Source organism: Lacerta agilis, chromosome 15 (genome assembly GCF_009819535.1).
Source record: "Lacerta agilis isolate rLacAgi1 chromosome 15, rLacAgi1.pri, whole genome shotgun sequence".
NCBI classification, from domain to species: domain Eukaryota; kingdom Metazoa; phylum Chordata; class Lepidosauria; order Squamata; family Lacertidae; genus Lacerta; species Lacerta agilis.
The window spans coordinates 984,265-1,005,670 of record NC_046326.1 but is presented as its reverse complement, the minus strand read 5'-3'; the positions used below and the strand labels follow the sequence as shown (position 1 = coordinate 1,005,670).

At 45.0% G+C, this 21,406-nt stretch overlaps 1 protein-coding gene across 1 annotated transcript; it reads left to right on the top strand.

Annotated features, from left to right (window-relative positions):
* The first annotated feature begins 495 nt into the window (after positions 1 to 495).
* On the top strand, positions 496 to 18,728 carry LETM2 (leucine zipper and EF-hand containing transmembrane protein 2). The gene is given in 12 exon segments (XM_033171987.1): positions 496 to 553; positions 2,713 to 2,792; positions 3,561 to 4,008; positions 6,205 to 6,348; positions 7,786 to 7,923; positions 8,575 to 8,778; positions 12,427 to 12,546; positions 15,029 to 15,050; positions 15,053 to 15,135; positions 17,386 to 17,472; positions 17,737 to 17,811; positions 18,416 to 18,728. Coding segments are annotated over 11 exon segments (1,419 nt in total). The 5' UTR covers positions 496 to 553; positions 2,713 to 2,745; the 3' UTR covers positions 18,467 to 18,728.
* Positions 18,729 to 21,406: the final 2,678 nt, after the last annotated feature.

The following is a 21,406-nucleotide window of genomic DNA, read 5'->3' as shown; positions in this document are numbered from 1 at the left end:
CCCGCGCGGCACTTTCTTGAAATCGGCATTAGCAGGTCAATCTTTTAAAAGTGATGATGAAGAAGAAGAGGAGTCGCCGCCGCCTTCCCCCGCCCGCCCTCTTACCCGCATTGGAGAAAGCCGGGCTCGCTGTGTGGGGCGCCGCGTTCCGTCTCTGAGCGAACGCGCGGAGGCTCCGTGGGCAGGAAAGCTCGCCCTCCTCCATTGACTCCTCGGGGCAGTTTCACCTCCTCAGAAATTCCTGGCGAAGGACCCGGAAGTGGGCTCTGGCGCGTCACTCTCCACTTCGGTCTATGAGTGCCGCCCGCGCTCGGCTCCTGGCAGCGCCCGGCCAAAGGGAGGCCCCGCCCCCTTTCCTGGCCCCTCCGAAGCGCCCGCCTCCCATCCCTGGACCTGCGTCCCTATTGGCGGACATCCGCTCGCGAGAGAAAAAGAGGGGGTTTGCGGCTGCCGCGGGGGAGTCTGGGGCCGAAAGCGGCCGGTGGCAGAGCGGGGGGAGGGGAGCCCGTCGCGGGCAGCGGAGAGGAGGCGGGTCGCTCCATGCAGAACGAGGGTACGTGGGGATGCGGCGTCACGTGTACGCTAAATGGCAACATACACGTGTGTGGCGGGGGGAGAGAGGTGCCCGGAGGCGCTGGGGGAGTTTGGCAGCGGCGGGCGCGTCTCTCCGCGCGCGATCCCTTCCCTGCTTCCCTCCAGCAACAGGGTCCCGTGAGGGCGGAGTCTTCGTGGGGAGGCGAGAGGGAGGCCCGCCCGTAGAAGGCTCCGTGTCTTCTGAGGCCCGAGGATGGGGGATTCGCACTAGAAGCAGGTCGGGCAGCCCCGCTGTTCCCGGAGAAGACTTGCCGAGAGAAGAGACCGGGGCGGCGGGGTCTGTTCACTGGAGTGCAGATCCACTTGCATTATGGCAGGAATAAATAAACTGAGCAGCGGTTTTCATGCAGATACATTGTGTGAATATCTTATCCTTCAGCATCCTGGGCTTTAGGTTGTTGCACAATATTAAAAAGTGTCTGTTTAATTTTGAACTTGACTCAGTCCTGTTCTTGCCTCTGGTGTATTCCATCCTTTGGGGTGGTTTTTAAAATAATTTTATTATTAATTAAAACACTTCTTTATCAATCTCAAGACAGCATACAACATTATTTATTAAATTTGCAGACCACCCTTCATCCATAGATCTCAGAGCAGTTCACAACATAAAAATATAGCAGCCACTTTAAAGTCAATACAGATAAAAAGGAGAATGCAGCTGATAACCCAGGGCAAAATTAATGCAGTGTTAGAAACTCAGATATATGAGCTAGATGCCAAATGGCTCCTTAAACCAGGGTTGCAGTCGCCAAAATGGAATACCTAGTTGTCATTTTTGGGCCAGAAGGCTCAAAAGTCATATTTTTCAATAAGATTTTTTGATTCCTGAAATTTATTCTGGTTGTGCAGATAAAATATAACAGATAGAATTCTACAGGGTGTGTTGCTAGTGTGTGAAAACAGTCCAGATCCAAGGATCCCCAGGCATGGACCTACAGAGGGTGGAGATGTCAGGTGCCATCTTGGTGCTCAGGCAGCTTCACTTGGTTGCAAGTGGCTAATAGCCAGGTGCAAAAAGTGCTTGGCAAATTTTGAAAGCTGAGTTAAAGCATAACAAACTGCTGGAATTAAACACCAATGAAGGCCAATTCATTTGGGGCAATCACATTTTTGTTTTTGACCACTGTGTAGCATGCCGATACAGATCTGGGGCAGTCAACATGGTGCTCTCCAGATATTGTTGGGCTACAGCTCCCATCACTGTTTGAGACCAAAACATTTGAAGAGCCAAAGGGTTTCTGCCTCTCTCCTAGATTACAGTATGATCACATGTTATGTGCATTTAACTCGTGTGATTTCAACTATACATAGTTGAAAGCCGGCTGGTTGAAATTCAACATGTTAAATGAAAGCAAGGCAGACAGCTTAAAAGCTTTTTTTTGTGCCGGTGAAACCTGGTCCAAAAAGAGCTTTTAAGCTCTCTGCTTCGCTAAGAAGGCAACGTCCTCTCTGCTCACCAGTTTTGGGATGCTCTTGCAAGATCTCGCAGGGCTTTTTGGGTTGCAACAAAATCTTATGTGAGCATCCCTAGCAAGCAAGACTAGGGAAAAGAGCTAGAGCTCTTTTCATGCTGGGAGAACCAGAGAGCACAGGTTAGTAATGGCTTCCCACCTTATGACTAAGTAATGGAAAACACATTTCTTGATGTACAATGAGCAAAACAGCCCTGATCCTATATATTGGCTTAAAATACCATTGCAGATGGAAGCTGTGTCTGTAACAAGCAGAATGCTTACTATCCTGTTATAGTTACAGGTAGGTAGCCGTGTTGGTCTGCCATAGTTAAAAAAAAAAAATTCCTTCCAGTAGCACCTTAGAGACCAACTAAGTTTGTTCTTGGTATGAGCTTTCGTGTGCATGCACACTTCTTCAGATACCAAGTGTGCATGCACACGAAAGCTCATACCAAGAACAAACTTAGTTGGTCTCTAAGGTGCTACTGGAAGGAATTTTTTTATTTTGTTTTAACCTGTTATAATATCTGCTGTTGAAGTCTACATAAAGGAGTAGTTTGTTTAATGAACTTCCATTTTAAGTTGTTTACTGCTACATTAGTTGAGTGAATTCCCTTTTTAAGAGGCAAATGTTAGCTTAAAATGTTGTTTTTCATTCTGTCAGGCCATAGACCAAACAGACTGACTCCAGGTGAACATGGCCTTCTACAGCTGTAACGTATTCCTTGCAGTAGCTAGGTCCAGGTAAGAAATTAATTATTGACATTATTTTGTGGTCTATAATACATCAATGTTTCAGTTGCCTAAAGCTTGGAAGAAGTGCGCCATCATTGTACTGAGAGACAGCACCACTCATTGAACACATTGGGTTGCAGGAATGATTAATGGAATACTCAGGGGCCAATGAATGTATTTGCCTGGTATACTGCTCATACCTGATCTTGTGCTGAGCTTCAAGGGTTTGTAGATACAGTAAGGAGTCTTTCTACTTCTGTGTACCTCTGAACCCCAATATAATGATAGAGGATTCCAGATAAGGGCAGGATCTTGTCTATGCTGTTGCACTGGACTTCAGAGATGCACCGAAGTAGCAAAGACTACTCTGCTTCCAGGTACCTCGGAAACCCAGCATGGGCAAGACCCAATTTCCTTCTTAAGCTGAGGAGAGGGGTGAGTACTGATCACAATATTTTAAAGATGTGTTCTTGTATTTCTGCTGTGCCCTTTCTCCCATAGAGGTACAGTACAATGCAGACAAAACTACAATTACAAAACAATTAAAACATTTAAAAACAGCTGTACAGAATAAGATCACACACACCCCACACACAAAATTGCACAGTACAGCAGGTGAGGAATACTGCTCTATCAGACTCCAATCACCCTTCTCTACAGGCATGGGCATACTAGTGCATCTTTAATTGATGCCAAAGGCCTCCCAAAATTTGGGCAGCACCAGCATTTTTGGTATTTTGTTACAGCAATTATTGTTTTGTCTCTTACCGCTCACAGGGGACCTCATCTTCTTGTACACTCCATCTGCTCCCCGTTCTCCCCATCGGTTGTGTTTGCCCAGCTGTTGGATTCCCACCTTAACCGAACATACCTGAAGGACTCTGAGAGCCAGCAGTTCATCCTCGGTGCACAGCAGGGCATTGGGTTACCTCAGTTGCTAACTAAGCCCATGCGAATGCTTCACACGTCAGCTTCCTGGCACCAAGAGCTTCAGGACAAAACTCAGGCTAGCCAAAGTACTGTAACAAAGGACACTGAGCTGGCCAAGGTTCCAGCGGACCAAGCGACAGAGACTGCCAAGATACCATTACGCCAGAGGATTATAGATGAACTAAAACATTATTACAATGGATTCCATCTGCTTTGGATTGACACAAAAGTTGCTGCTAGGATGGTGTGGAGGCTGTTACATGGGCAAGTTCTCACTCGGAGGGAAAGGCGAAGGGTGAGCATTGAATGGACAGCCCTCAGCAGTGGACGGGAGTCCACTGGACCAAGCAATCAAATGCATTTTTGGAGCTGACTGGCCCCTACCATCTGATTTGTGGGCTGGTTCCAAATTTTTGTTCACTAGTCTGATAAGGTTGCCAACCTTTTCGGCTCAGTGGGCACATTTCAGATTTGGGGGTGCCACTCACAAAGTGGCTGCCATGTGGGGGGGAGTATGGAAATTAGAGAGGCAATCATTCCTGGCAACCTTATGCTTACCATAGGATGTCAGCTATGTGCTGATTGTGGAAATCACACAATACGGATTACACACAAACATACACACATACTCCGATGCCTCTCTGCGTTCACGTGCAGGACGTGATGATGACTTCTATCCCTGTCTTGCTTCCAGTATTTGATGCTAAGTCATAGGCTTCACCTTTCTCCTTGGGGGAAACTCAGGATTGCTGCTGCAAGAGGGGAGAATGTCACCCTTCCCTCCCATGCACCTCTGAGCAAACTGTCTGACACAGCATGGCCTATGAGAAATGAGTGGTCTCTGATCAGCTGCTTTCTCAAATACTCAAATGCTTCACACGTCAGCTACATACAAATGCTACTTTTGTTGGGGGAGCAGGGAAAGGCACAATTATGTAAACAATCCTAAGTTAATGTTGTTATCTCTTCCCACACAACGAAATAAGCCTGAGAGTTTTTAACTTGTGCAGGAAAAAAGCACACTGAAATCATTATGCTAATTTATAGGACAGTTCAATTTGTGATTTCTTGTCATGCATAAAATTGCGCATTTGGCTTGCTGCGACAAAATAATGTTTTCAATTTTTTTAAAAAATATTGTGTACTATCAAAGTTAATCCCTGCGGGACAGAGTAAGGAACCTTTGGTCCTCCAGATATTGTTGGACAACCCCTCCCATCAGCCCCAGCGACTGTGGCCAGTGATCAAGGATAGACATAGGCAAAAAGTCATAGAGTTGGAAAGGGACCCTGAGGACCTTCTACTCCAACCCCCTGTAATGCAGGAATATGCAGCTGTCCCTTACGGGGATCGAACCTGCAACCTTGGTGTTATCAGCACCAAGCTCTAACCAACTGAGCTTGCTTTTTAAAATATATTTTAAGATGTAGAAGGGGAAATGCTGTTTTAATGTGGCTCTTAAGGTTGCTAATTTAAAGTGAATAAAGGGTAAATTCCCTTCTTCAGGGCCAAATACATGTTATTGTCCTATTTTTAATTGGCAGAATTTTCATTACCAGTATATATTCAGCTCCTAAAAGTGTATGTTGCAAGGATGTACCTACCTTTGATGGCCTATTCTTTGAAGCCCAGTTCTATAATTCTTGAAGGAACCTTTTCACAGAAGTCAAATCTCAACAGTTTAGTACTGGTTTTGAAGCATAGTACTTAAGCAAATCAAACATTGTTTGACAAGCATGAAATACTGAAATAAAAAGCATTTTAAAGCTGCTATATGCCAGTTTAGTATTTTGATTTGTATGAACAAGGAAAACTTACTTATACAAGATAGATTTCAGTTTTTATTGAAAAACAATAGTGGATTTACCTCAATTTAGAATTGTGCAGCTACATTTCTTTCAACAAAAGTGAATTACTATGTTGCATTAATGTCAACAAGCATCAGACATGAGGAGAGTTCTAGTTCAGCAGACTTTGGAGAGCTACGGGGTCCTCTCCTCTAGATAACTCAGTTTTAACTGCTCCTGCAAAAGAGAGAGACTCCTTTTTCCATTTCATGCTTTCAAGATTTTGTGCAATTTTATATTTATATGGAGATGCTGTTTGAGGCGCCCTTTTCTTCTCAGATTGCCTAGCCTTGCCTGAAATAAATCTGAAATAAGTGTAGCTTATAACTTTAAAATCATATCAGCATAGCTTTAGCAAAATGAAAGATAGTGCCATAAACAAGAAAATGGGAGCTAGCTTAACATTTCTCCAGCTATATAGGAGACTGAAGTCCTGCCTCAACAAAATTATTTGAATGACATCTTAAAAACAAGTAGGGATGTGCATGGCAAAGCTGCTCTGAAATTCCAGAGCAACAAAAAGCCGCTTATGTGAAGGCCTTAGCCTTGCTGATGTCCCCTTCCTGGGTCTTTTGAGCAGGGCCTCAGCTGACAAGTTTAATGCATAGGAAGAGACTCTGTTGTTCTGCTTTGTGTCTCTGCAGCTGATGAGAACATCTGCTGATCTTTTCCGGCTGGTTCCCTTTTTGGTGTTCATCATTGTGCCCTTCATGGAATTCCTCTTACCTGTATTTCTGAAACTGTTTCCTGAGATGCTGCCATCAACCTTTGAAACCGAATCTAAAAAGGTCAGTATGAAAAGCAGCTCAGCCTTCGCTACACCCACAGTGTATCATAGCATGATGTGGCGCCACTGTGTCAGGAATTGTCTGCCTCCAACTCCGCTGCATCTGTTTGCGATATGGGAATTAATGTCTCCATAAGCTCTATGAAGGGGAATAGGGAATAGAGAGGCCTAGGTTCAAATCCTCTCAGCCTTGGGCTGACACACTTGCATGTACACTCTCTTAACCCACAAGGTTATTCTTAGGAAAAAATGGATGAGTGGGAGATCCTATACACTGCTCTGAGCTTCCTGAAAGAAGGATGGAATAAAAGGATAAGTCAGATATGGGTAAGTGCCAGGCATTATGCATTCACAAGTGGGGATGAGAATCCTAGGTATAACTTTATACCTGCAACACTTAGCAATCTAGGTGTGCAATCTACATCTCAGAATAGAGTCTCAAATGGAACGGAGACTTCATGCCGCCAAGATCCAGCCCCCCGCCTCCTTTTATAGCATCCTGCTGATGAAGAGTTCTGGGAAACGCGAAAGCTTGTTCACTCACCCAAAGTATTGCCCAACAATGGATTTGGGAATGAGACCATAGAATAAAATATAGGCAGCAACCATTTTGTGCACGTTCAATTGATGCACAACCAGCGATGCGCAGCTCCCTTTGGACCCAGAAGAGGGTGGAATGGGATGAGGTGGGTTTATGCGTGCTCCACCAATGTGCGTGGGGGCCAGGAACAGAACCTGCACGCAAAATGGTTGCCTTGATGGAACTAGCAGTTAAAGCAGCAGTCAGGAAAACTGTACTTCTGTATCTCCCAGGCAATTTTAGCGTTCATGCTAATTAAGAACCTGCAGTAGTACCTCTAGCAAGTCTTTGATCTCTTGTTATCTCCTATAAATTTAAGCCATGAAAAATAACAGTGGAACAGAAACTGACTAGCTGTGAGCAAAAGGATAATATTGACATATCTTACAGCACAGAAAGCTCACCTGTGGCCTTGCAGATGTTACTGGATTATAATTCCCATCGTCCCTGACCATTGGCCATGCTGGCTGAGGATGATGGGAACTAGAGTCCAACAGCAACTTTAGGACCCCAGGTTATTTCTTGTCCCACGACGCTGCCTTATAGGGTTCTTGTAAGAAGTACAGTGGACGCTCGGGTTGCGAACATGATCCGTGCAGGAGGCGCGTCTGCAACCCGCAGTGCCGCATCTGCGCACGTGCGGGTTGTGATTCGGTGCTTCTGCGCATGCACAAAGCGTGATTTAGCACTTCTGTGCATGTGCAAGCAGAAGTAACTCTTTCTGGGTTCGGCGTGGAGCGCAACCCGAAAACGCATAACCCGCAGCATTCACAACATGAGGTATGACTGTACTTAAAAAGCTTTTGAACATTCAAAATCGTTAGATAACTGCAAATGTTTATTATTATTTGTATTAAGGAAGAAAAGCAGAAAAAGAAACTGAGTGCAAAGTTGGAACTAGCCAAATTCCTGCAGGAGACCATCGCAGAGCTGGCCAGAAGAAACAAAGCCAGTACTGGAGAAGCCACGAAGCAATTCTCTTCTTACGTTCAGCAGGTACAGACTTCTACTGCCCATCAGCTGGTGGCTGGTTGGCAGCATGCCTTGCTTCAGCAAAGAAAGGAACCACCAGACGCCCCGTGGTTACTCCCCCACCCCCACCTGACATCACGGGTGACATCTGCTGAGGGCGGCTGGGCTTGGCTTCCCAAAATTGGCCTTGTGGGCCAAATTTGGCCTGCAGGCTGGAGATTCCTCAACCCTGTTGTAGCAGAAAGTATTTGAATCCCCTCGCCACAATAATGTAGGTAGGTTTTGGAGACCACATAGAAGCTTTTTATTTAGGCATAGGGAAATCTTCCCAACACTCTTTTCTTGTTTTTGTTTTTACTCATTACTTATGGGTTTAGTGCAATATATCAGTTGCACTCAAAGTCAGTACTGTACATACATGCCACATCGGGTGTCTGTAGCAGCACATTCCTCAGCTTATACTTCCAACAATCTTTAGAGATGGAGTAATCCCGAGGCCTCCATAGAATGTATCTGTTGGTCTTGCCAAATTTCAGGACCTTTTGAGAAGAGATTCAGCATGTCCTGAACATTATGTGCACTGAGGAAAGAACTTCCACTTGTTTGTGGAGCATGTGTGGAAGGAGAAGGAGGAGGACACATTCTTGCTGGAATCTTATTCATTGCTTTGTACAGGTTCGGCATAGTGGCCAACAGCCCAGCACCAAGGAGATCGTGCGGTTTTCAAAGCTCTTTGAGGATGAGCTGACCCTGGAACACTTGGAGCGGCCACAGCTGGTGGTCCTCTGCAAATTGCTTGAACTGCAGCCCATTGGCACTAATAACCTCCTCCGCTTCCAGCTTTTGATGAAGCTCAGGTCTATCAAAACAGATGATGAAGTAAGAGACCAAAAAAACAACAACCCCTGTTTACAGCTCTCTGCCAGTCATTTCTCTCTTCTGATACCTGAGTAATCATGCCCAAGTCTCAGTGCTTTGGGCTGACAGATTATGTTTTCCACAATCTGTGAAGGTAAACACAAAGTGGTATGTCTGAACTCCCAATTACTTTCATGTAGAGGAAGCAGCAAGTGCTGCCTATTTTCTTTCTCGCCATCATAAGACTCCAGAATATTTCAGTTGGTCTACATGACAAGCTTTCATTTAAAAACCTATGTTGTTCAGAGAAAGTTGAAAAAGTTAAGCTTTGTACAAGTTGCCCATGGATGCTGGAATTTAATACAGATGTCTGCAAGGTCACCCTCTAATGGATATGGCAGTGTGGTTCTGTGCCATAACATATTCCTGCACTGAAAGGGGTTGGACTAGATTGTCCTCAGGATCCCTTCCAACACTACCATTCTGTGGTTCTATCCTCTCTGCCACCAAGGTACATTTAATCAGTTTGCTGCCCCGCTAATACTGAAACAGTTCAACCAATGACAGTGACAGGAGACATGAAGCCACCTCATTCCCACCCATATGCAGTCTTAATGTGAGGTCAGAGCAGCTCAGCCAATGGCAGGAAAAGGCAAGGCGGGCACAGAGATTCAAGGTGTAGGCAGATATTGCAGGTGTGAATAAGTTAGATGGCGAGGAGAATTAAAAAGACAGGCCACATACAACAACTTATTTATTTATTTATTTATTTATTTATGCCCCGCCCATCTGACGGGGTTTCCCCAGCCACTCTGGGCTGCTCCCAACAGAATGATGATAATAATGCCTTCAGGTGTCTTCTAAAGTCAAATAGTTGCAAACCCATAGCACTATCCCCCCTCAGAAAATCACATCTGACATCACATGTGTGATAAACCAAATGCAGCTCTTATTTAGAAAAACAAATGGTTAATAAAGGCATTAGAACACACATTACCAACATCATCATAACACAATTACACTTTTAACCCAACATGGTGAAAGCTTATTCCCAATCCATCAAGGTTACGTCAGGTCTCCTGCTTCCTTCTTGGTGCATACTCCAGCCCAGGGGTCAGCAAACTAAGGTCCGCAGGCTGGATCAGGCCCAATTACCTTCAGGATCCGGCCCGCGGACTGTCCGTGGATCAGCACGAGGATTCTGTTCATTCAGGCTGCACCACTTTTTTCTGCGCCATTCCATTCCCCCCCCCCCACACACACACACCGCGACGGTGGCACCTCCTCCCTCCCTCCTCCTGGCTTCTCCCCACCCTGCCTAGAGGAGGAAGGGGGTTGAGCTGGCTGAGCACCATTTTAAGCACCCCCTCTCTGGAGCCAGCCCTTTCACGCCGCTCATCTTCCCTCTGCCATCGCCGCCCTGGTGCTCCTGTGGGCCAGAGAGCGGAGCGGACGAGCTCGCTCTGCCTACCCACGAGAAGCAGCAGCAGCGGCAGCCCCTGGGAAGGTATGCGCAGCGGGTGCTGGTGGGAAGGAGGACTAACTACTTGCCCCCCTTGTCTCTTCTTCCAGCTCCCCCCCCCCCGGTGCCGTTTCTCCAGCCCTCCACAAGGTCTGAGGGACAGTGGACCGGCCCACAGCTAAAAAAAATTGCCAACCCCTGCTCCAGCCTGATCTGCGTTACAAAAATAGCTTTCAAACACATAAACAGAATAATTCTAAAAATGTTAAACAGTGAAAAATCATAAACATGCAAAAAAAAAAACCCTGTGTTTCAAAATCTGTTGCAAAGACGGCCTCGGCCCAGTATACCTGAAGGAGCGTCTCCACCCCCATCGTTCAGTCCAGACACTGAGGTCCAGCTCCGAGGGCCTTCTGGCGGTTCCCTCACTGCGAGAAGCGAAGTTACAGTGAACCACGCAGAGGGCCTTCTTGGTGGTGGTGCCTGCCCTGTGGAATGCCCTCCCATCAGATGTCAAAGAAATAAACAACTATCTGACTTTTAGAAGACATCTGAAGGCAGCCCTCTTTAGGGAAGTTTTTAATATTTGATGAATTAATTGTATTTTAATATTTTCCTGGAAGTCGCCCAGAGTGGCTGGGGAAACCCAGCCAGATGGGTGGGGTAATAATAATAATAATAATAATAATAATAATAATAATAATAATACAAAATAATTGCAGGAAGAATTCCTGCAGCAAAAGTAAACAAACCTTGGGGTTTCTTAGAGTTTTTCAGCTTGAGTGAATCACACTGCTACATAGAGCTCCTTATGGCATTTTCACAAAATTCTCATTTCAAGCAAGTTAAACAACTACTTTGGTGCTAAACTCACAGGTTCTGCTTCTTTGGTTGTGGGTCAGAAACACTAAACTCACACCCCAGTCCCGAAATAGTTCCTGTATGGTCTTTTAGGTTAGTTAATCAGGGGCACCCATTGTTTGTCTGAAACTGATTGAGTGCTAGTTATACTGAATCAGCTAAAGTGTGTCAGTAACGCTTCTTCTCTATCTGTAGTCACAAATTTTCAAACTTGCATAACCACAGCTGGATATAACTACAGCTTTCAGTTGCTAAGACTAGGACTCGGAACCAAATACAGATTTTGATTTTTAATCAGTAGGCTGATTTTAAACTTGCACATTACTAAAACTTGGATAGAGGTGACTTTTGACGTATTGACAGAAGCACGATAACCTAATAAACCCAAAGCTATGATTTGTTGTTGGAAGGTAAGGCCATGTGTAATATTTTTATTTAAAAAAATATATATTTGATTTTCAAGAATATAAACATATAACAAAACCAATTCCAAATCCAAATATCGAGATTACTCTGAATCTCCTGACTTTCCCCCCATCCTATTTTCAACTGCATATCAATACCTCTCCAATTGTTTTTATCTTTCTAAGTTATCCATACATTCTGTTACATTACAAGTGTGCTTAAAATCCTGCCAATGTTTTAAGCAGCTTACAATAATACATTATAAATAGTCCATCAACTTGGTTTGCTATTCTTCTCTGGTTAGGGTTTCTCTTCTTTCCATCTCTGGGCTAGTAACATCCGTGAGGCTGTTGTCACGTACATGAATAGTTTTTTCTGGCCCTTTGGAATCTTGGTACCTACAGTATAATTCCTAATAAAAAAGCTTCTGGTTTTTTTTAAACAAAAGTTATTGTAAACATTTTTTTTCCATTTCATTATATAAAATTTCCCAGAAATTTTTAACTACAAGTCCACCACATATGATAAAAGGTACCTTCTTTTTCTTTACATTTCCAGCATATGTTTGTACTTGTTCTATACTGTACATTTTTGCTAATTTTACTGGGATCAAATACCACCGGTACATCATTTTAATATAGTTTTCTTTCAGTGAAGAACATGCCGTAAATTTCAGATCTGTTTTCTATAGCCTCTCCCAGTGTATCATTTGTATATTATGTCCCAAGTCTTCCGCCCAGTGTATTTGACCTGTTCATCTTTTGTATGCCATTCCATTCCATGGCATATGAATGGAATGGTGTAATGTTTTTTTCTTAGTGCTTCAGTTTGTGTCAGGGAGAGAGAGTTACCTTCTGAGTTCACCATTGCTGAATGGGATGGTGGCTTGATTTCCGAAAGAAGGAGATGGTGCTAATTTGATCTCTCTTTGCTATGTGCAGATGATTGCCAAGGAAGGTGTTAATGGCTTGAGCGTGTCTGAGCTGCAAAGTGCCTGCAGGGCCAGAGGAATGAGGTCCTTGGGCCTCACGGAGGAGCAGCTGAAAGAGCAACTCAAACAGGCAGGTTGGGGATGAGGGAGGGTGGGGGTCGGCTCCAAGAAGAGAATTACTCTTTTGTATTTAATTAATATTCAACCCTTCCTCCTAAAGGAACCCAGGGCAGCAAGCAACAAAGGAGCAAAAGAATTAAAATAATGCAAAACATTAAGAAAGCTAAAAACATTTAAAAACAGTCAACTACCCCTCACAACTAATAATTTCAAGGTTGCCATGAACAGCATTCATTATTCTGAATAATTTCCCCCCTGCATCTCCTAGAGTTGCACAAAATATACTCAAAGCTTAAGCCCAAGTTTACATAGATTCATGGAGGAGGAGAGATCTATTCATGGATATCTGCAGCATCCAGATTCAGGAGAGGAGCTGGCCCCTGTGGGCAGTGAGGTGGTGGCAGGGAATTGCGAGAGGGGGGACAACACGGCTGTTTGCAGGCTTCCCATAGCATCTACTTGGTCACTGTTAGAAGATGCTGTGTTCAATGGCCTGATCCAGCAGCTAGGCTCTTCTATTCTTATGTCATAACAGTACAACTTCTGATGTAACAGGACCTTTAGGGTCTCTAACAGAAAGTAGTGCTGCTTTTATGGCTACCGTATTTTACGTTCCATAACACACACTTTTTCCCTCCTAAAAAGGAAGGGGAAATCCCTCTGCGCCTTATGGAGCGAACGCTTCACTCCCACTGCCTCCCCCATCCCCGGCCGTGTTCATGCCAGCACCTCCGTTCACCGAAAGAAGCTTCTTTCAGTAAGCGGAGCTCCTTGCACAATCCAGCAACATCTCCGCTGCCTCCCCCGACCTCCCGCCGAACGCGGCGGGGGATGGGGGGAGGCGGCGGGAAGCGAAGGGGATGCCTGCTGGATCCCCTTCGCTTCCTGCTGCCTCCCCCCTTCCCCCACCACATTCGGCGGGAGGTGGGGGGAGGCAGCTGTGATGCCTGCTTTTGGGATCGGGTAGCAGGGAGGTTAGTGGAGGATTTCCTCCACCACCCCATGCGCTGCCCGCCGATCCCAAAAGCAGGCTTTTGGGATCAGTGCAAGGTGCAGGGTGGTGGAGAAAACAGCGGGGATGCTGCTGCTTTCTCCACCATCCTGCGCCCCGTACGCCGATGCCAAAAGCAGCCTCATCCCCACTTGTTTTTCAGGGACATGGGGAGGAGGGGAGAAATGGAGCGTTCTTCCCTCGTCCCCATGTCCCTTTAAAGCAAGAGGGGATGAGCCGCTGTGAAGGGAGAAGGGGCTCCCCCTCCAGCGCTCCCCTCCCTGCCTTTTAGAGGAGGAAAACCAGGAAAATGTTTTTTCCTGGTTTTCTTCCCTTTAAAAAACAGGTGCGTCTTTTCCGGAACGCCTTATGGACCGAAAAATACGGTAAATCCCAATTGGATCAACTTAGCTTTCCCAGTGCTATTCCCCATTTTCAGACTTTAGTCTTGCATATTTAAACATCCTGTTCCAAATGAGGTGAGAGCCCAAATGAGCTGGATTGGGTACCATCTGACATGAGTCAGCAGTTATGGGTAGGAGATTCAGCATACAGTGGTACCTCGGGTTGCGCACGTAATTCGTTCCAGGGAGCCATTCGCACCCCGAACAGTGCTCAACCCAGGCGAATGTGTGAACTGCGCAGAACGCTTCTGCGCATCCACAGACCACGCGGACATGCGCAGAAGCGTCCGCGCTCCGTGTTTCACTTCCGGGTTTGCAGAGTACGCAACCCGAATGTACTCAACACGGAGCGTTCGCAACACGAGGTATGACTGTACCAGGATTAGGTCCTGTGCTGAATGATCTGAGTTCTCTTGAGCAAGACAGACATGGCTCCAACATCTGCACAGCTAATCAGCCAATTCCACCACCTTGCTGAAAGCTAGCTTAACCTGCCTTGGAATTTTGCACTCCTGCATCCCTAGGAGGCCTTCACATGTCCCCACTGCCTTTTCTGCTGGGAGCTTACAGGAAAGTGTGTGGCCTCAGGTGGATGCTGAAATGGTGGAGCCCCATATTTTCATGTCGTTGAAGAACCTCTGGCATCTTTAGGTATCCCCTTCCCCTGGGTGAGCTGCTGTGTACTCCCCATTGGACTTGACCTCAGGCCAGCACGAGTCCATAGGATATTCCAGGGCAAACTCCAGCAGCCCCATCTCTGCAGAGGCCTGCTTTGCCTTGAATTCTTACTCTAAAGCATTGTGGGAAAGGAACACAGGAATGTTGCAGGATTTGCTTTTCAGTTTAAACAAATTAAGAATGATATGGCTCAGGCAGAAGATAAAGCAAGCATGGGCAGGCTGCCTAATGATAGTTGAGATGCTGGCTTCTATCTGAATATCTATGTAAAGGGAGGTTGCTTGTCCATGTGGGAAGGTGGCCCATGCTCCAACACTTGCGTATGGATTTTTCAGGCTCACTAAATGCAGTTCCCCCACCACAGTTTGAATCAAAGTTCTCTGACACCGTCTTTCTCCTTGTTTCTTTCTGCTACACAGTGGCTAGATCTGCATCTTAGAGAAATGTTCCTCCTTCTCTGCTGCTACTTTCTCGTGCCTTATATTTGACAGAGGTGAAGCCCAAGCCTCTTGTGAATCCAGCTGAGGTGAGCAGGATCGACAGCAGCAGTGTTCAGGAAATGGATCTGATGGCTTCCTGATGAGGAGTGGGTTTGTGAGGCTAACAGGGATGACCTAGAACCACTGCAATAGAGTTTTTACAAGAGGGGTAGACCCACCAATAGGTGTGGGGAACTGTTCCTTCCCCAGTTTTAGACTACACATGATTATTTTCAGGAGCACTCACAGCTAAAAGGTATGAAGAAATAAATACAGGTGACCACTCAAAAAATTAGAATGTCGTGGAAAAGTACATTTATTTCAGGAATTCAACTTAAAAGGTGAAAACTAACATGAAATAGACTCATGACATGCAAAAGCGAGATATGTCAAGCCTTTATTTGTTATAATTGTGATGATTATGGTGTACAGCTGATGAAAACCCCAAATTCACAATCTCAGAAAATTAGAATATTAAACGAAATCAACAAAACAAGGATTGCAATAGAACAATATTGGACCTTTGAAAAGTAGAAGCATGCTTATGTACTCAGTACTTGGTTTGGGCCCCTTCTGCATCAATTACTGCCTCAGTGCAGCATGGCATGGATGCTATCAGCCTGTGGCACTGCTGAGATGTTATGGAAGACCAGGATCCTTCAATAGCGGCCTTCAGCTCTGCATTGCTCGATCTCATATCTCCTCATCTTCTCTTGACAATGCCCCATAGATTCTCTATGGGTTCAGGTCAGGCGAGTTTGCTGGCCAATCAAGCACAGTAATCCCATGGGCATTGAACCAGGTTTTGGTACTTTTGGCAGTGTGGACAGGTGCCAAGTCCTGCTTGAAAATGAAGTCAGCATCCCCATAAAGCTCATCTGCGGAAGGAAGCATGAAGTGTTCCAAAATCTCCTGGTAGACGGCTGCGTTGACCCTGGACTTAATGAAGCACGGTGGACCAACACCAGCAGATGACATGGCTCCCCAAATCAACACTGACTGTGGAAACTTCACACTGGCCTTCAAGCATCTGGCATTGTGTGCCTCCCCATTCTTCCTCCAGACTCGGGGGTCCTTGGTTTCCAAATGAGATGCAAAAATCGCTCTCATCAGAAAAGAGGACTTGGGACCACTGAGCAACAGACCAGTTCTCTTTTTCTTTAGCCCAGGTAAGATGCTTCTGACATTGTTTCTTTGTTCAGGAGTGGCTTGACAAGAGAAATACGACATCTGAAGCCCATCTCCAGGATCCGTCTGTGTGTGGTGGCTCTGCATGCACTAACTCTCAGCCTCAGTCACTCTGTGAAAGTCCCCAACACGTTTGAATGGTCTTTTCCTGACAATCCTCTCCAGGCTGCAGTCACCCCTGCTGCTTGTGCACCGTTTTCTTCCACACCACTCCCCTTCTGCATAACTTTCTATTAATGTGCTTTGATACAGCACTTTGGGAACATCCAACTTCTTCTGCAATTACCTTTTGAGGCTTTCCCTCCTTATGGAGGGTCTCAAAGGTGGTTTTCTGCCACAACTGTCAGGTCAGCAGCCTTTCCCATGATTGTGATTCCTACTGAACCAGACTGGGAGACCATTTAAAGGCTCAGGAACCCTTTGCAGGTGTTATGGATTGAGTACTGCAACTTTTCCACGATATTCTATTTTTTGAGTATCACCTGTATAACAAATGCTCTTAATACACACCTTGTTAGGTCCAGTCTAAGTTAGTTGAATGACAGTTTTGTCATGACTTTTTAGTTCCTGTTGAAGTCATTGGAACTGAAGTCCAACTAACTTGCAGCCAAATCCTGTACCTGTTGGCTCATAATTTCATTTAAGTAAGATTTATTCCCAAGAGTGTATAGCATTGCAGCTTTAATCCTGAATGTGTCTGTGAAGTTCAAAAGCTGGCTCTTGAACTCTAATCTCTCTCCTCCCTCCTCTGCACCTGAAAACTGAAATGGCACCTCCTGAGTGGGGTTAATTAGGACAGTTTGGGAAACCCCGTGTTTCTCCCATAGCCTCCACCAATAATGTCCTCTGTATGGGTATCTGCAGCACTGCTGCTTCCTTCAAGGCTATCCCAAGAATGCAGATCTCAGTATGCATAAAATCTTTCACAGACTTCTTCCTTACTCCCAAGTGACACACCTTGTTTCTTGTGGGTCCAAGTCTCAGAGGCGGGTGCTGCAAACCGAAATTAGCACTGCAGGAAAGCCTTAATAATTAGGGTGATGGCAAGTCTTGCTTCACTGAGATCTAGGAAGCAAATAGTGACACCAAGCTTTCTGTTCTTGCCTTAGCCTCTGAAGACTGAGGGTGATGCAGACACAGATGATGAGGAGCATGAGACCTTGTTGGATTCTGCCCCCAAAGTACAGGAAAGAAAGGTGAGAAGTGGGTGTGCTCTTTGAGTGTTTTCTCAAAGCTTCTACAGTAATTTGGCGCATAAGTAACTAAAAGGGTGTTCATCATGAGCTACATAAGGCAGAAACCAGCTGCCCTAATGGTGCAGTAGCATTTCTTTCTTGAGAACACCAGTGCTCTGGCAACAAAATTGCTTGGGTTCATTCTTCTACTTTTTTCCTTCTGAATCTTGGATAGGAGCATACAAACCAGTTCTCTGACCTTATTTCTCCCTCTCCCTCTTGAAGAGTGAAGAATTTATATTGCAGCCAACAGAGAAATTAGCAGTTCCTGAGGTGTCAGTCAAGCCTCCTGCAGGAGAGGTGAGTTTTACCTCTTTGGCTCTTGCACTACAGCTTGTAAATAAACACTGCCGGAGCTGACAGTATTTAAGACTACGTACCACACAAATAGATTTTTTGTTTTATCATCTTAACCAAACAAAATAGTTATTTAAATTACTGATAAAATATACACATTAATTACCAAGACCTCAATATGGTGTTGTTGTTTTTCTTGACCTGTTGAACATATATAACATGGTGATTTAACATTTTATTAACAAATCACCACTCATACAAGTTGATTAGAAAATGCAGTTAGGGAGCAAATGACTAAGATGAGAGAGGTGATGCTAGAAAGCTCTTCAGATGAAAGAAGTGCATTTTCAGCTGCCCAAGACTGAACCACCGTGAAATCAGTGGAATGCTGGACTGCAAAAGAACTGCTGCTGTATTAGGCCTGTGTAGCTATAAAACTCCCTCTCTGTATATGCACTTCCCTGAGGACACTTGTTTGGAAGCCAGGCCTCTGGAACTGATCTCCAAGTGCTTTGTATCAGAATGTGACCATTTGCATGAGTATTCCAAAACTGTACATCAGCAGCATTTCCTTTGTTACTCAGGTTTGCCTCTTGTTCTTTTCTAGACGAAAATAGAAGCCTCTCGGAGCAGCAAAGCCAGCGCTAATGGAGTCTAGCTGTTCTCCAGCAATATTTGGGCACTCTAGGATTAAAAGCTCCATTCTCTGAAGTTGCAGCTTTTGTAGACTAGCCCCTTTTCCACTCCTTTGATTTGATATGGATGCTTTTTCTTTGCATCTAAGCCAGGCTGAAGAGCATGTTGTATACAGTGTCACTCTCTTCATTTATTTTATTCTGTGTCGTTTAACTTATTTTTTTGTAAATATGTACATAGGCTGTGATTGGGAGAAGGTGTAACTTATGCAGTCTTGTCAGGTGTTAAGATTTGTATTTCTTTTTTTAGTAAAACTGGTTTATTATTAGTTGGGTGGTGTTTTGTGTGTGTGTGCAAACAGCTGACAAGCACCAGTACTATAACAAGTACTTTTCTTTGTGGACATTACAGTATATAATTTTGGGCTTCCCAACTTAGAGCCTGACACACCTTGAATTTAAACTGATTTACAGTCTAAACAGATTTAAGCCAGAGCCACAATCACATGGATTCTTTCGGGGAAGCCATGCACTTTAAATGTATGGTGTGGAAATGACCTTAGAAGGAAGCTCTGGATGACTCTCTTTCAAATAGTTCCAGTTACAGGTGGGTAGCCGTGTTGGTCTGCCATAGTCGAAACAAAATAGAAAATTCTTTCCAGTAGCACCTTAGAGACCAGCTGAGTTTGTTCTTGGTATGAGCTTTCGTGGTATCTGAAGAAGTGTGCATGCTCACGAAAGCTCATACCAAGAACAAACTCAGTTGGTCTCTAAGGTGCTACTGGAAAGAATTTTCTATTTTGTTTCTCTTTCAAATAAGCATGCATAGGATTGCAGCTTTACTGTAACTATTTTATTTTACAAAGGTGGGGTACAATGAATGAAAATAATAAATAATTTGCATCCCTCTATAAGCAACAACATCTGATTACTCACTGGAGGAAATTCAAAATGCTGTTTGAACAGTTATTCCTACTTAGTATCACCAGAGAGCAGCAGAGTACAACATTTCTTGGAGGAGTCATCCTTGCAAATCACTGGGAAAAGATACTATTTCCTAAGCAGAAGAATGGTGACTGTCACTGAAGGCAGTGAAAACAAACATCCAGTCCTGAGTCACTCGATGCAAGAGAGAAGTTCTGGTGATGTATATGGAATAGTTGGCCGCTTCCCACGCCTTAACTGGGAGTTTAATGCATCCTTTGCCTGTCTGCTTTTTAACCTGCCTTGCATGCATGTACATCCCTTCTTGAGAATCTTCTCTGTCCTCGGCATTCTATGGACAACCACTTTGGCTCGTAAAGCTGTTTTGAAACCTAATTTTTCCATGTTACTGAGAAAGGTAAAACACAAACATCTTCACTACCTTTAAGTTTCTTTTTGTCAGTTTCTTTGGACTACAAGAAGAGCCCTGCTGGGTCACACCAAAGGCCCATCTAGGCCAGCATCGTGTTTTCAAACTGCTCGTGAGCAGGATATGAGCCCAACATCCCTCTCCTTAACCTTGGCTCACTAGCAACTGGTATTCAGAGCTGTACCACCTCCAATACTCCACCAAGCACGCCTGCTCACCCATCTTGGCTCAGAGACTTCTATCGTCAGCATGTAAACACCTAGAGACTGTGTTCCTCTCCAAATCTTGTGGCATCCATCTGCCTCGAGAGACAATGGAGTGTGCCTTGGGGGTGAAGTTAGCAGCACTGAGGTGACCTCCACAGGACGCAAGCCTGGGCAGAGTGTATGACACATAGACTTTACAGCACATTAGCCTCTTAGAGTTGCTGTCATGTCCCCCAGCACTTTTCTTACCTGGCTCTACCTGCTCCCATTTGGGCTTTCCTAAATGGTTCACTATCCTCCCTTAGGGAAGATTCATTCTGAACCAGACACTACAGCTCCTGTCAGCTTTCCCACAGACACCAGTTTGAAAACAGATGGGCAGAGCCCTCCAGCCCCCTCCGAGTGGCGCTATGGTCTAAACCACTGACCCTCTTGGGCTTGCAGATTATAAGGTTAGCGGTTCGAATCCATGCACAGTGTTCTGTTGCAACAGAAGCAGTTTAGTCATGCTGGCAACATGACCTGGAAAGCTGCCTGTGGACAAATGCCGGCTCCCTCAGACTGAAAGCGCCGCAACCCCATAGTTGCCTTTGACTGGACTTAACTGTCCAGGGGTCCTTTACCTTTTTTACACCTGGCTGCAGTGGGTGTTAAATTGTCCCTCCTCCCAGTTTTCCTGTCCAAACTTACCTCCCCCTTGTGCCCTCTAAATGTGCAGGCGGGTCACTGCCTCCCAGTAGCAGGCAGCAGAAACCCCTGAAATTAGGTGTTCTGAGCGGAGGGCTGAGCCAGCCCCAGATTCATGGGCTCTTGAGCCAATATCACTGCCGCTGCATAATAGCATGAGGCCCAATCCAGGACCGATTTGTTTCCCTCCACCCCTTCTACCATGAGCGGCAGGGCTGTGGATGCAGTAGTAGCTCTGCCAGTCCACAAAGCTGCACTTGTGTGTGTGTGAAATTTAATATTGTGCCTTTAACCTGTTGGTTTTATAACTGCATCTTGCAAAGGAATCAAAGCTCATCCGAATGAAGCATTATTGATTGTTTTTCAGATAATATGATACAAGCAAAAATCAATCTATTTGTCGAAAACTAACCCAATCCATAACAAGACAATTTTATACACATTGCATAAATAAAGCAAACATGAATAGACAAAAAATAAATAAATCATTAAACCAACTCTAAATAAAATGGTTTTGGCAATTGTTTTGGAGAAGTCAGAGGAAGCTCCTTTCTGGCATAGAGCCTGTGTACTTTCCCAGGCCCTTTCAGTAAACACTTGCAACACTATCCCTATGACTCTGTTGAGCAGATCTTACCCAGGAGAGGTTTTAACAAGGGATTTCATCCTGTATGCATATATTGTTACAAGACTTGCTGTGGACATTGCTGTGGACA